Here is a 15,496-nt window from a genome sequence, read left to right as displayed (position 1 = left end):
AGAAAAGTTTTTAGCAACAAGCCCCTGCACATTTCTACTGCTGTCTGCTTATGCTGCCTCTTACTTTCACTTTACCCCAGCTGTTTTCCACAGATATATCAATCCCAAGATCTCAATTGCCATGTCATTGTTAGCTACAATTCTAAATCCAAGATGCCCTCTGTCTGAAAATGTCATTTTATTCCTGTTAGAATAAATTGCAACTGATAGAATGTAAAAGGTTAATTTTGACAAGTAACACCAATAAAATTTGATTTGCTTTTGTAATAGCAGAGTGGAGCTGGCTCTTCTCATCCAGATACAGGTAGTTTTGACACGTAGTAAGCATTTGTTTCTTTCCAAAGTTCATCAGTTGGTTACCTACAGCCTCCAGCAGCAGACCAGATACAGTTCCCTCGGCCATCTTCCCCATGCAATTCTCAACAGTTACAAAGCCAACAGTGTGCAGGTGAGCAAATTATCTCTTTGTATCTCAGATTACACTACTTTGTTAAATCCAGTAGAATTGAACGCTTCCTCAAAATTTCTGTTTATTATATAAGAATGATGAATACCTGTCTTGGACTCAAGTTTGTAGCCCCTGTTAAAATTGGATATTTAAATTTTGGAACGCAAAGACACAGCACAATGAGGATGATTAACTAGAAAATCTACCATGCCAATAGAATATATCAGAAGTCACCTTTATATGCATGTGTGTAATGTTTTTTAAATGCATATAATCTTGCAGCTGCTTACCACTGGTAAAAAAGTGTAATTACAGTCTGATGGGTTTTCATGGACAGTTGCATTATAAATGTGTACATACAAATTTATAATATAAAAATAAGGACAGAATGTATGACTTTCACATTGAGCTGAATTACTTGTGTGTCCTGGTGCAATCTTCTCTTCCCCACCATCTTTCCCCTGAAGACTGCACAACACCCTGTGTGCAGTTCTATGGAAGATCAGTTGAGATGTATATATTTTATTATATTAATAAAATTCATCCAATCATCAACCAAAGAAGAAGAAAAAAAAATTCTGCCACTTGTCTGAACAAACTACAGCATTTAACTCTTGCCAGAGATCATGCAATGAATGGTGATACAAACTTGTATCTTGAACAGTTTTTCCAAACTTTGTACACGCAAAGATAACATAGTTATCAGAATAATCATTATTAATATTTCAGCAACTTAGTTTCATAATTACGACAGTACAGCGGTGGATGGATTTAAATTGGCATGTTGTAATCTAGTCAGCATTGTGGACTGTCAGCCTTAACTGAGTTCAGCTTGGTAATAACGTAACATATGTAACTCCGTTTCAGAAGGACAGTTTTGTGGATAACACTATATGTAGTTTCTTACAGGTGTATAAGCTTATCTGATAATAGATGTATACTCTATATTTAAGTTTAAGATGTTAGTAAAAGTACTTGCTTCCTCCTTGCTCTGATTGCATGCTGGGTTGAATCATCTCCGACATCGATCTGTCAGTTGTTCCTGGTTATCTGGTGTCATCTTCTCTTGTTCGTTCCATGCATGCACTTGTATGATTACATTATAGTTCTTGCTTCTTGAGAATTGATATTATGGAATTGATGTCAATGCTGCAATATCTCTCTCTGAACTGAGTTCTGAGTTTCTATTCACTTTTCCTTACAGCCTTCATCTGAGTCGATGACTAACTTTGTGTGACTTGATCCTCAATCTGTCTTCCTGCTCTAACTTTTCTTTAACTAATTTAAAAGTATTAAAAGTCATGTCTTTATATCTGAACATCAAAGCTATCCAAAGGAATATTATTTATTGCACAGTCTCATAAGAAACATAATAAATCTCACTTACGGATTTGGCCTGGCTTTTACAATTAACTTATAAAAACACTTTTTAGGCTTTGATATGTTATTGATGAGCTTGGAAGTGCTACAAGGTTTAGACTGCTGCTGTTAACATTGTAATTTTAACGGTCTTAGTCCAAAACTTATTAAAGGCCGCTCTCGCTCTCTGGTCTACCTGGCAGCTAAGAAGCCATTTGTTTTTCGTGATGTCTTTCAGGTCATAAACTGTTACAAACACTGGTAAAGCCAGTCCTTTTGGCTCTTTGATTGCTCTGGCTCCTCTGGCATGCAGTTTTTAATTCATGGAAACTTGTGTCTTAATTGCCTCGGATCAAAAAAATAGATTTTTAATCCTTTCCTATCTTGTTGGTTTCACTCCTGTTTTTCCTACTGTATTTTTGGTTATATTTCACATTTTCTTGTAGAGGTTGTAATCAAAATTTTGAAGTATCTTCAGTCTATAAAAGTTTTGATGTCTTAGAACGTATAGATCATTATTAATTGCTCTCTATACACTATGAGAATAAAGCATAACATGATTGGTTCTGGGAACACTACTCACTTAGCATGCTGTTTAAAAAAAAAAAGTTGGGATGAGATTTAAGATGGTGCCACATGTAGTCTTCAACTCGTGTCGTATAAAGCCAAAGGACTTCCATCACTGAACCAGTTTATTTTCCCCGATCTAAAAAGGTGTGTTCTCTGTTGCTTGAATAGTACATTTTATTGAAGAATTGAGTAAGGCGCCAGTTTCTCTTCAACAGTGGTTTAGATTAGATGGACTTTGTAGTCATAAAATTTGTATTGTACTGCAAACATATTTTTTTCAAATTTTTCCTGGAAAATGAAGCGTTGATGCCAGTTAGTTCCGGTCAACAAACAGTCCGGCATGGACATCAGCCAGAACAGTCTTGTCTCAGTAAGACACACAAGTAACACAAGAATACTTTTCGTTTGCCATCGGCCTTTAGTGATGAGCAGTACTCTGTCCGGTCATATGGCAACAACCCTTGACCAACCACCTGTTCTCTAGGCAGCCATTTCAAATAAATTTATAAAGCATACATGACATAAACCAACAAAAGAAATTCAAACAAATGGATCTCAGAATAAAAATTGTGCCCTTGCTTCTCCATTGACACTAGATCTACACCAAACTTTGCCAAAAACTTTAAATACTGTGTTAAATGCTCTTCATCCCACTTTGGAGACTGTCTTATTGTTTCTTCCTAGTCTCCGTTTACAACTAGGCCATATCTGTCCGAAACCTTTCCATGCCTATGTAACCTGAAATTCCTCTGCGTGCATTCGTGTGTGCATTTGGCTACACCGGACTTCCATTTTGCCCTCGTTACCTTTGTCTTCCATTTTGCCCTTCATTCGTGTCTTCTCGCCTTCCTGTTCCCCAGTTATGCTTCCTTTCATTTCTCCCCTCAAGTGTACTTTGCCATCCCAAATCCCTATCCCAATCCTTTCCTGTTCCTCTGCCTTCCAACTCTCCTGCCGCCGTCCCAGGCTTGAGTGCATCCTGGATAAGAGATTTAATCTCTGCCTCTTCCTAAATTGAGGTACTCGGCGGTGCCTCCGTTTGAGCAGTAACCCTCCGCCAACTGCCCCATCCTCCTCTCTTGCCGACCTTCACACCCAGCACACTTGCCATGGCCTAATATTGTTACCTTTCTGTCTAGCTCACCCATCCTACCATTGACCCTATGGAATCTGCCAGTGGGTCAACAATCACGTCCCTCTCAACAACAATTCCAGACAGAATGTCTGTTCACTCGCGAATAATGCCCTTGCCATCCATGACCTTGTAGTGGATAATTGCATTGATATCGTGGCCTTGACAAATACTTGGCTCATGGATGTTGACTCCTTCCCCCTTACCAAAGCCTCCCTGCCTGGCTATACTTTCCACCACCTGCCCCGCCCAAACCGTTGTGGTGACATTGTGGTCTTTAACACTAAATCTCCCCTTGGTCTGTCCCCTTACTCCTCTGGAACCTTCTCATCTTTTAAGCACCCACTTGCCTATCCTTTAAAATCCTCATTCTCTCCCAGCTCACCCACGCCCCACCCCAATTTTTTCACTGAGCGCTTCTCTTCCTCAGTGATTACAACCTCCATCTCGCTCGCTCCTCTGAGTTCATTGTCCTCCTATCCTCCCTTAATCTCTCCCTCCATGTAAACTTTCTTATGCTTATTCACAGCCACGACCTCGACCTGGCCATCTCACTTGGTTCCTTATTCCCATCGTCTCAATCACAGACAAGGGCATCTCTGATCACTTTCTTATATCGCTCATCACTCACAACCCCCTTTCAACCCCACTTCCTTCTGCATCCACCTCTTCATTGGTACTTTCAAACTCAGAACTGTCTAGCCTTTGGCTGTATGTTCGCCATGATACTTCTGAAGCTATCAATCTACTCCATCGCACCCTCAACTCTGCCTTTTGATATACTTGTCCCCAACAAAACCCTAACTCTCTCCCATTCTGGTCGTTCCCCAGGTACAGCCCCCTTCACTTCACTATGTCCAAAGGACGCAAACTCAAACTTATAACTGGTTTAGCCATTCATCACCTGATCTGGCTGGAGCATATCGAGCACGATTGAGCCCTGCTCTCTTCTGCCAAAATTGCTCCCTCCTGCAGGTACATCCTGGAAATCAAAGATTACCCCGGCTTCTTTTCTCCACTGCCAACCATTTCCTTAAAGCCCTTTCCATGTCTCATCCAACCAGTGCAAGGAGCTTATGGACATGGACCACCTGCCTCTGTTATCTCCCTTCATGCCCTCGTCAAGCTCAGTTTATCCATGAGACCCACCTCCCGATCTCTCGATTCTATTCCAAGTTAACTGCTGACCGCCCAACTTCCCTTCCTGGCTTTCATTTAAACTGTCCCCCTCCCTTTCAAATCTGTGATCATCACCCTCTCCTCAAAACATCCACCCTCGACTTTACTGTCCTTGCAAACTACTGCCCCATTTCCACACTCCATGTGCTAACATGAGAGCGAGTCCCAAAAGGGCACAAGAAAGACAGACATTTCTATGATGGGAATCACTAATCTTAAGGTATCTGACCTCTCCTGGTTGGACATCTCTGGGCATGCACCATTGACAAGTGAAAAACTAACCAACACCATTTGGTGCCAGGGATCCTCCAGCACCAGTGAGTGCCACGGGCACCTCACCAGTCTGCGTAGATGTACTACTTAAACCAGTTGATCCCTCCAAGGAGGAAGCACTTGTCAGCACTGATCTGCCCAATTTCAACCAGACCAACTGAGGAGCAGCAGAGTTCCTTGCACTAAGGATTTGATTCCATGAGCAATTCCATTCACACTGCAGCTAATTTGATTAAAAACCCATGCTGATTTCTACAAGGAGGCAAACTTAACCTCCACACCAAGTGATGTACAAGGAACCACTTAAATTTCCCCATCAGCTTGGAGTGATTCGAACAGGACTTGGAGGAGGAGGCGAAGGAGAAAAAAAGACAGGTTTTGGAGTTGGTTGCATTCAGTCCAGGTCTTAACAACCAGGTCCTGTGGCTGTATATAATGTGGAGGTGGGAGACCAACTGCAGCACTGCCTATCTGCAACATCGTGACAACATTTTTTGTGTGCATGCTAGGCAGGTGATTTTCCACAGAACCACTCAAGCTAGGCTTTACTCCCATGGTGTCTGGAAGATGCAGATCATTCACAGAATGAAAACCCTACAAGGTAGGAAATCAATTAAAATCTGGTATGAATGAATAATTGTTTTGCAAAAAGTCTGTGCTCTATTTTGCAAATAGTCTCGGTCTATAAAAGGAACAATTGATTCAAGCCAACTGATGAATTCAGTATTCATAGTGAATTAAACAGAAAAGAGAAGAACCATTTATGTAATTTATACATTATTTAATCTCTCTTCTCCATTGATTCTCCTCATTTTCCTGAAAGGGTTCGGGGAGTTCTATGGGTGCCAATTACATAGAATGCACAGAAACAGGCCATTTGGCCCAACTGGTCCATACTGGTGTTTTTGCTCCACAAACCTCCTCCCACCCCTCTTCATATCACCCTAAGAACATAATATTTTATTTTTCTCCCACATGTGTTTATCTAACTTCCCTTTAAATGCATCTAAACTATTTGCCTCAACCACTCCTTGTCGTGAGTTCTACATTCTAACTACTCTCTGGGTAAAGAAGTTTTCTCCTGAGTTCCCTATTGCATTTATAAGTGACTACCTTATATTTATGGCCTCTCGTTTTGGTCTTCCAACAATTGGAAATATCCTCACTAGGTCTATCTTATACTCTTAAAGATCTCTATCACGTCACCCCTCAGCCTTCTCTTTTCTGGAGAAAAGAATCCAGCCTGTTCAATCTATCCTGATAGGTATAACTCTCAGTTCTGATAAAAATTCTTGTAATAATAACTCACTCCAATGGCCATTCTTTATCTGTAAGTAGCTAGTGAGCATTGGTCGGCTGCTCAACCCAGAGGTGTCACCAATTGCACTTCCAGTCAAGGTGGCTGGATAGCGATCAAGATTTGGTCATTCTCCCTTTATTAACCGAGGGGTGCCAATAACAACTGTAGCACTCCTATTACCAAGGCTGAGCTTGTTAAACAAGGCACAGAGCAGGGATTGAACCTAGAGGATGATCCAACCACAGGCTGTTCGTTTCTTATTGAGATTGTAATATTTAGTGTGATCATGGTTGTACTGTAAGCATAGTCTAAACAAGGACAACTTTCTAGAAATGGTGGGGAAATATTTGCACACTGTTTACACAGATAATTGTTTATGCTTTGGGATGCCTTGCAACGTACTGCCGGTTACAGGTAGAGTCAGCTGATGAATTACATGATTACTATTTTAACAACAAAAGTTGCTATGGTTACTGATTGTTACAAATATTTATACAATTAAAACCTCAGTTACTGTAGTTGTTTATGGCAAGTAATGCTGCTCACCTTGTTTATGTGGAACCTCCTGGTACCTGCTGCCTACCTCACAAGAGTTCAAACTGATGCTCGTCGGTTGTCTAATGATCAACCGTTGATTGTCTTCCTGGTGGAATGGTGAGCAAGATGTCTTTGGAGTCCAGTTTGCTTCAAGATCATGGTACCGTTGGAAGTTCAAAATCAGCTTGTCCCTCTGAGTCATTGATCGGAGTTGGAATGCTAGATCTGTCCCTGAGAGCTGAGATCTTAACAATTTGGTTTTGTTTAATCTTGAAAGATAATATCTATGGAGAGATACTGTGCAAATTCTAATGGGCCAGAGAGGACCTCTCTCTTTAATGTTCATTTCTCGGTAACTTAGATTGGAAACTCTGTGTTGTGGACCCACTTGGCCCAAAAAAGCTGTTAAGTCTGATCTTAACAAACGTCGGCCTCTATTTCCAATTGTGTGCCAGTAGTTTGTTATGTTGCAGGGACATGTTACTGTTTTCAGGGTCTAAACTTGATAAAATACACTAAGTAGAACAAATTAAATTTTTCTGTTGGATAGTTATCTGCAGTGTGTCAAAGGTCCAAAACACTCCATTAAAACTTAAACTGAACTCCTCCACAGATGATGCCTGCCTGACCTGCTGAGATTTCAAGCATTTTCTGTTTTTATTCCAGCATCCGCAGTATTTTGCTTTTGCCCGAGCAGTATTTCTCTCTTGCATTTAGCTCTTTCTGTTCTGGAAAGTATTTAAATTTTAGCTTGGTAAAAGGAAAGGAATCACAACACAAAGGAACAAAAGTTTTTGAATGATTAGGGAGTCAAGGGTTATGGGGAGCAGGCAGGGAAGTGGAGTTGAGGCCAAGATCAGATCAGCCATGATCTTATTGAATGACGGAGCAGGCTCGAGGGGCCAAATGGCCTACTCCTGTTCCTATTTCTTGGATTCTTATGTTGTGAAGTGAATACTTCTAGCGTGGAAGCTAATGCTACTTCTTGGCTGAATTGAATGTAACATCTTGAAATTTTATCACTCTGCACAAAAAGACAGGTCTCCTTGGTGAAAAGCCTATCGCGCCTCTGTCATATTTGCTTTTTTGCAAGGGAATCTCTGTTAAAAGGGTTAATTGTACAGTACAGATAGTACAATACTGCATTTCAATATAAATCATATGTATTCCGAAAAGTTTTTATGGATGTTTCCAGTAAAGTGGACAAAGGAGAACCAGTTGATGTGGTATATTTGGACTTTCAGAAGGCTTTCGACAAGGTTCCACACAAGAGATTAATGTGCAAAGTTAAAGCACATGGGATTGGGGGTAGTGTGCTGACGTGGATTGAGAACTGGTTGTCAGACAGGAAGCAAAGAGTAGGAGTGAATGGGTACTTTTCAGAATGGCAGGCAGTGACTCGTGGGGTACCGCAAGGTTCTGTGCTGGGGCCCCAGCTGTTTACATTGTACATTAATGATTTAGACGAGGGGATTAAATGTAGTATCTCCAAATTTGCAGATGACACTAAGTTGGGTGGCAGTGTGAGCTGCGAGGAGGATGCTATGAGGCTGCAGAGTGACTTGGATAGGTTAGGTGAGTGGGCAAATGCATGGCAGATGAAGTATAATGTGGATAAATGTGAGGTTATCCACTTTGGTGGTAAAAACAGAGAGACAGACTATTATCTGAATGGTGACAGATTAGGAAAAGGGAAGGTACAACAAGACCTGGGTGTCATGGTACATCAGTCATTGAAGGTTGGCATGCAGGTACAGCAGGCGGTTAAGAAAGCAAATGGCATGTTGGCCTTCACAGTGAGGGGATTTGAGTACAGGGGCAGGGAGGTGTTGCTACAGTTGTACAGGGCCTTGGTGAGACCACACCCTGGAGTATTATGTACAATTTTGGTCTCCTAACTTGAGGAAGGACATTCTTGCTATTGAGGGAGTGCAGCGAAGATTCACCAGACTGATTTATGGGATGGTGGGACTGACCTATCAAGAAAGACTGGATCAACTGGGCTTGTATTCACTGGAGTTCAGAAGAATGAGAGGGGACCTCATAGAAACATTTAAAATCCTGACGGGTTTAGACAGGTTAGATGCAGGAAGCATGTTCCCACTGTTGGGGAAGTCCAGAACCAGGGGTCACAGTCTAAGGATAAGGGGTAAGCCATTTAGGACCGAGATGAGGAGAGACTTCTTCACCCAGAGAGTGGTGAACCTGTGGAATTCTCTGCCACAGAAAGTGGTTGGGGCCAATTCATTAAATATATTCAAAAGGGAGTTAGATGAAGTCCTTACTACTCGGGGGATCAAGGGGTATGGCGAGAAAGCAGGAAGCGGGTACTGAAGTTTCATGTTCAGCCATGAACTCATTGAATGGCGGTGCAGGCTAGAAGGGCTGAATGGCCTGCTCCTGCACCTATTTTCTATGTTTCTATGTAAGATTTGCTATAAATGAAATCATCTGCAAAAATATTGTTTATGATGTGTATCCAAGAACATTAATTTCAAAGAGAAAAGTGCAACGTTGTAGATTAAAACTTGAAGGAAAATGCACTGACAGCACATCTCCAAAGTGTTCAATTGAATTGTCTCCTAATAAATGTTATAAAATGAGGTTGTTGTACATTTTCAAGTGTGTTGTAGCTGTCCCTTCTTTGGTGGTTACATGGATCTTGGGAGTGGAAATTTTGTGTGGGACTCCTCTGATGTGACAACATGACTATCTTGAATGCAGCCTACAATCACACATATATCAGTTTCATCAATGGATCTCTCTGAAAATTGTGCATTTCCAAGCTCCATCAAACCAATACATGCTTTAACACGCGAGATAAATGGGTCATTTTCCAGTTGGCAAACAGTGACTAGTGGAGTGCCGCAGGAATCGGTGCTGGATCCTCAACTATTTACAATCTATAGTAATGACTTGGATGAAGGGACCGAGTGTAATGTAGCCAAGTTTGCTGATGATTCCAAGATGGATGGGAAAGCAAATTGTGAGGAGGACACATAAAATTTGTAAAGGGATATAGACAGGCTAAGTGAGTGGCCAAAAATTTGGCAGATGGAGTATAATGTGGGGAAATGTGAGGTTATCCACTTTGGCAGAAAAAATAGAAAAGCAAATAATTTAAATGGAGAAAAATTGCAAAGTGCTGCAGTACAGAGGGACCTGGGGGTCCGTTTGTGCATGAAACACAAAAAGTTAGTATGCAGGTACAGCAAGTAATCAGGAAGGCAAATGGAATGTTGCCCTTTATTGCAAGGGGGATAGAGTATAACAGCAGAGAAGTCCTGCTATAACTGTACAGGGTATTGGTGAAACCACACCTATTGCGTACAATTTTGGTCTCTATTTAAGGAAAGATATACTTGCATTGGAGGCTATTCAGAGAAGGTTCACGAGGTTGATTCTGGAGATGAGGGGGTTGACTTACGAAGATGGGTTGGGCCTATACACATTAGAGTTCAAAAGAACGAGAGGTGATCTTATCGAAACATATAAGATAATGAGGGAGCTCGACAAGGTAGATGCAGAGAGGCTATTTCCACTCACGGAAAACTAAAACTAGGGGACATAGTCTCAGAATAAGGGGCCGCCCATTTAAAACTGAGATGAGGAGAAATTTCTTCTCTGAGGGTTGTAAATCCATGGAATTCTCTGCGCCAGAGAGCTGTGGAGGCTGAGTCATTGAATATATTTAAGGCGGAGATAGATAGATTTTTGAGCAATAAGGGAATAAAGGGTTATGGGGAGCGGGCAGGGAAGTGGAGCTGAGTCCATGATCAGATCAGCCATGACCTTATTAAATGGCGGAGCAGGTTCAAGGGACCAGGTGGACTACTCCTGCTCTTATTTTTTTATGTTATGTTTTTGGAATAAAAACTGAAAATGCTGGAAATACTCAGTAGGTCAGGCAGCATCTGTGGTGAGAGAAACAGAGTTAACGTTTCAGGTCGATGACCTTTCATCAGAACTGGGAAAAACGTAGCGACCTAACAGGTTTTAAGCAAGTACAGAGGCTAGGAAAGCAGGGAAGAGAGGAAAGAACAAATGGGAAGGTCTGTGATTGGGTGGAAGGCAGGAGAGATTAAATCACAAACTGGATTTTGGTGCAAGGCAAAAGGAGATGGTAATGGGACAAGTAAAGAAATAAAAAATGGGTTTGGAGGTGAGCATTTTCTGTTTTTATTTCAGAATTCCAGAATCCATAATATTTTGCTTTTATGTAGGTGTTCTTTGGAAAGAGTTGAATGGAAGGACGGAAACACGTTAAATTTGCTAAAAGAAAAATGATGTAAGAACCTTTATTTTCTCCCTTCCCTTAATCAGGTTTTGACAATGTATGCGCCAATTATGGGTAAGAGGATGTGGCCCAGTCAGCTGTTCTTTGGTAACGAAGGATTTCACAGGAACTACTCCATTATGACTCCCTTGCTCTCTACTCTCACACCCTCCCTTTTTGCCTCCTCTTCAGGGGAGATGCCTGACCTTTGCTTGTGGCTGCCACTTCAAGTCATAGAGGTAGGAAACTGAACATGATGACTGAGCCTGCATGCCTCCAGTGCTGCATTTTTGTCATCCTATGCTCAAAGTCATTGTTTGGTCCCAGTTGTCTCCATATGGCACTTAAAGATTATGAAGTAGTTCAGTCGAAGATATTGTGTTTTTTCTCTCTAAATTTCCTGGCTCGTGAAGCTGTTAATATATTTGCTGTGTTAAGGTACCAAGGGCCATTATTCATAAGTTTTCAGTGTGCTCGACTACAAATATAATACAGCCCCATCCTCCCCTGATATTTTCATATGCTCACCCAGCAAAGGTCAATGGATAACAATCAGAAGCTGGAACCCTGGCCCTTTTTTTTTTCCCTTCTATTTCCAGCACCTCAGCAACACTGAGGCCTGTTGTAACTCCTTTATTGCTCTCCTAGTTGAAATCAGCAATTGGGGCAGCTCAAATATTAATAACCCTTTAGATATCTGTAACCCTTTCAGAAATACCATGTTGAAATATTTTTGCTACTTTTTGAAAAGTTTTTTTTCTTAAAAATTGGTTTTATATGATAGTTCTAAAAATACATTTGCAGAAAGTGGTGCTGATTGCTTTCAATTTTGTCGCTTCCAACCAAAAGAGTTCTTTGATATTATCATCGTTATTGATACTTAAGTTCTTGATCCTGTATATGTTTTCCCTGTTTATCGAATCTTTAGATTCCAATTCAGGTCTACATAATTAAAGTATCAGTACATTGATCATTTGACTTTGTGTAAATTTGTGATGTGAAGCTATTAATACTTTCAGTGGTAGACCCCTAGTGAAAGATATGTTTGTGTTTTGACTTAAACTGACAGCTTCTAGATCATATGCCTTGTTATTTTTGAAATTAAGTAAGATTTACATAAATGTTGTCTATATTAATAATCTGATGTAATGTTCTAATCTACAACTATCACCAGAATCAGAAACCACCATCTCCTATACTACACCAGTCATTGCCACCATCACCATAACCACCACCTAAGTCACAACAGAGCCATACACTTGTGTTATCCTCTCCACCCACATCACCTAAAACACCACCACACTGTTTTCCTGTATTAGTAATTCATCAAATCATTTTAATGCAAAAAAAAAAAGGAAAGGCATCATTTTTTTTTTAATGGGTGCTTTGGGTCAGTGTACAGAAAAAATTATCTTGAAAAAATGGTACGTAATGAGCAAATTTGATGCAGGAGATGCTGAGCAAAATCCCAGCTTCAACCACTGGGAAAGAAATGTGTTAAAATGCCCAGATCAGATGCCCAGTTCTTCTCCACAAAATTCTTTGATAGTACAGGTAGTTGGTTGGTACTATTTGGAAAAACCAAGTATTGAATTCCTTGGGAGCTGTTCAATGAACCTTAATAAAGGGTGAAAGATATTGTTACATGAAGATTAGAAAGTATCCCTTTTAAAATTAAATCATTAATACAAATTTGGCAGTCTGTTGAATTTCTTTCAACTTTTGAATATTTCTGTTTTAAACAGTGCTGATGGCATTTGGCTGGGAGGTGTTTTTGAACCTGAACACACACACAAGCTAGAAGCTCGAGTTTCTTTTCAGTACTGATATTAAGACTTTTTAAAATTGCTTTGTCCATTTTAAAATCTGTTTTCTGTTATTAAAGAATTATGACTGGTGCACGATTATGCAGTCAGTTACCAATTTGTTTGCTCTCAACCATATTATAATTTTATGGTAGAGGACTATTGGGGGAAAAAGGAGGCATTTACTTGAAGAGCAGAGGGTTAAACAATCTAATATCTGATCCTCCGTGGTATCAGGTTGTCTCCAATGATTTCATTTATAAAATTAAAGCATTATGAAATGCTTGCACTGCAATTTGATGTAGATAGTTTTGATTTCAACACATTTTCTCATGAGTATGCAGTCGGTTATATATAGTTTTGCTAATGTTACAATAAACTGAACACCATTTCATATAATTTAAAACCCTAATAGAAAATGTTAGAGCATTGAAAAATTCTGAATTAGAAGTTTTATGCACTAGAAGCCCTTTTTCTTTCAAACGACTTCACATTTAACTGAAAGCTCTCCCTTTACAATTGCTTTTCAACATAGATGTCTGGTGAATAATTTTCCTCAGTTTTCTACATTTTAAGAAAGAAGCTATAAAATATGGCAGATAACCATTTCAGTGGAGTGTAGCACAAGCTGGCTCACTTGTGTGTTCCTATGTTAACCGTATTTCTTTTTCCTGGAATATCGTCATGCAAGGTGAACCAGAGTGGAGGATGGCAGAATCCACCATGTCAGACTGCAGAAAGGTCAAAGAGGAATAAAGTGCCACAGGGTATTGTCTGGAGGAGTTCTCTATACTGTTAGCAGGGAATAAGCTGGAAAAGGGAACACACAGATGGAGGTAATGGCACATTCTAGGATTTTGGAGTGAAAAGCGTTAAGGATTGAACAGTAGTTCAAGGGAACGGATGGATCATGGTTAGGTGCTTTTGTCTGTGTGGGTGGGGTGGGGTGGGGAGGTGCGGGTGCAGATGAAGATGGCAGTTTGAAAGCAAGTTGGAAAATATCTGTACAGAGGAAACTATTATCAATGTGGCCAAGCATTGGGGCCAGAAAACAGCTTCAAGGAATGAGTGGATTGGGAATCGAGGTGGCAGGAAGTGGGTTTTTATAAAAGTTGAGCTCTGAGCGGGAGGGAGAAATCGGAGAGCAGATGCAAAGTGACAGGATTAAGATAAGTGAAGGATTGTACATATTTACATAGCATTTACAGCACAGAAACAGGCCATTTGTCCAAGCTGGTGTTTATACTCCAACGAGGCATCTCCTACCCTTTTTCATTGAACCCCATCAACCTATCCTTCTATTCCTTTCTCCATCATATGTTTATCTAGCTTCCCCTTAAATGCATCTGCTATGCGCCTCAACTGCTCCCTGCGGTAGCGAGATCCACATTGTAACCACTCTCTGGGTAAAGAGGTTTCTCCTGAATTCCCTGTTGGATTTATTAGTGACTATCTTATATTTATGGCCCCTTGTTCTGGTCTCCCCCGCAAGTGGAAACATCTTCTACGTCTATCCAATGAAACTCTTTCATAAGGGACCCCAACTATTTACAATCTATATTAACGACTTGGAAGAAGGGACTGACTGTAATGTAGCCAAGTTTGCGGACGATACAAAGATAGGAGGAAAAACAATGTGTGAGGTGGACACAAAAAATATGCAAAAGGACATAGGCTAAGTGAGTGGGCAAAGATTTGGCAGATGGAGTATAGAAACATAGAAAATAGGTGCAGGAGTAGGCCATTCAACGAGTTCATGGCTGAACATGCAACTTCAGTACCCCATTCCTGCTTTCACGCCATATCCCTTGATCCCCCTCGTAGTAAGAACTACATCTAACTCCTTTTTGAATATATTTAATGAATTGGCCTCAACAACTTTCTGTGGTAGAGAATTCCACAAATTCACCACTCTCTGGGTGAAGAAGTTTCTCCTCATCTCGGTCCTAAATGGCTTACACCTTATCCTTAGACTGTGACCCCTGGTTCTGGACTTCCCCAACATTGGGAACATTCTTCCTGCATCTAACCTGTCTAAACCCGTCAGAATTTTAAATGTTTCTTTGAGATCCCCTCTCATTCTTCTGAACTCCAGTGAATACAAGCCCAGTTGATCCAGTCTTTTTTGATATGTCAGTCCCACCATCCCAGGAATCAGTCTGGTGAACTTTCGCTGCACTCCCTCAATAGCAAGAATGTCCTTCCTCAAGTTAGGAGACCAAAACTGTACACAATACTCCAGGTGTGGCCTCACCAAGGCCCTGTACAACTGTAGTAACACCTCCATGCCCCTGTACTCAAATCCCCTCGCTATGAAGGCCAACATGCCATTTGCTTATAGAAACATTTAAAATCATGAAGGGGATAGACAAGATAGAGGCAGAGAGGTTGTTTCCACTGGTAGGGGAGACTAGAACTAGGGGGCACAGCCTCAAAATACGGGGGAGCCAATTTAAAACAGAGTTGAGAAGGAATTTCTTCTCCCAGAGGGTTGTGAATCTGTGGAATTCTCTGCCCAAGGAAGCAGTTGAGGCTACCTCATTGAATGTATTCAAGTCACAGATAGATTTTTAACCAATAAGGGAATTGAGGGTTACGGGGAGAGGGCGGGTAAGTG

General features: G+C 40.8%; 1 protein-coding gene across 18 annotated transcripts in view; it reads left to right on the top strand.

Annotated features, from left to right (window-relative positions):
* LOC139259744 (R3H domain-containing protein 1-like) overlaps positions 1–15,496 on the top strand; it is a 164,581-nt gene that overhangs the window by 105,736 nt on the left and 43,349 nt on the right. For 15 of the 18 annotated variants that reach the window (XM_070875398.1, XM_070875405.1, XM_070875401.1 and 12 more), the window contains one exon: positions 345–448. In XM_070875398.1, the coding sequence (XP_070731499.1) occupies positions 345–448 (104 nt within the window). Of the gene's footprint in view, positions 1–344; positions 449–11,021; positions 11,087–15,496 lie in introns of all 18 variants that reach the window. The other 3 variants (XM_070875411.1, XM_070875412.1, XM_070875413.1) reach the window with 3 other exon arrangements.

The sequence above is a fragment of the Pristiophorus japonicus genome, chromosome 3 (assembly GCF_044704955.1).
Source record: "Pristiophorus japonicus isolate sPriJap1 chromosome 3, sPriJap1.hap1, whole genome shotgun sequence".
Classification (NCBI taxonomy): domain Eukaryota; kingdom Metazoa; phylum Chordata; class Chondrichthyes; family Pristiophoridae; genus Pristiophorus; species Pristiophorus japonicus.
Note: the sequence above shows the minus strand (reverse complement) of the source record. Positions and strands in the feature narration are given on the sequence as shown.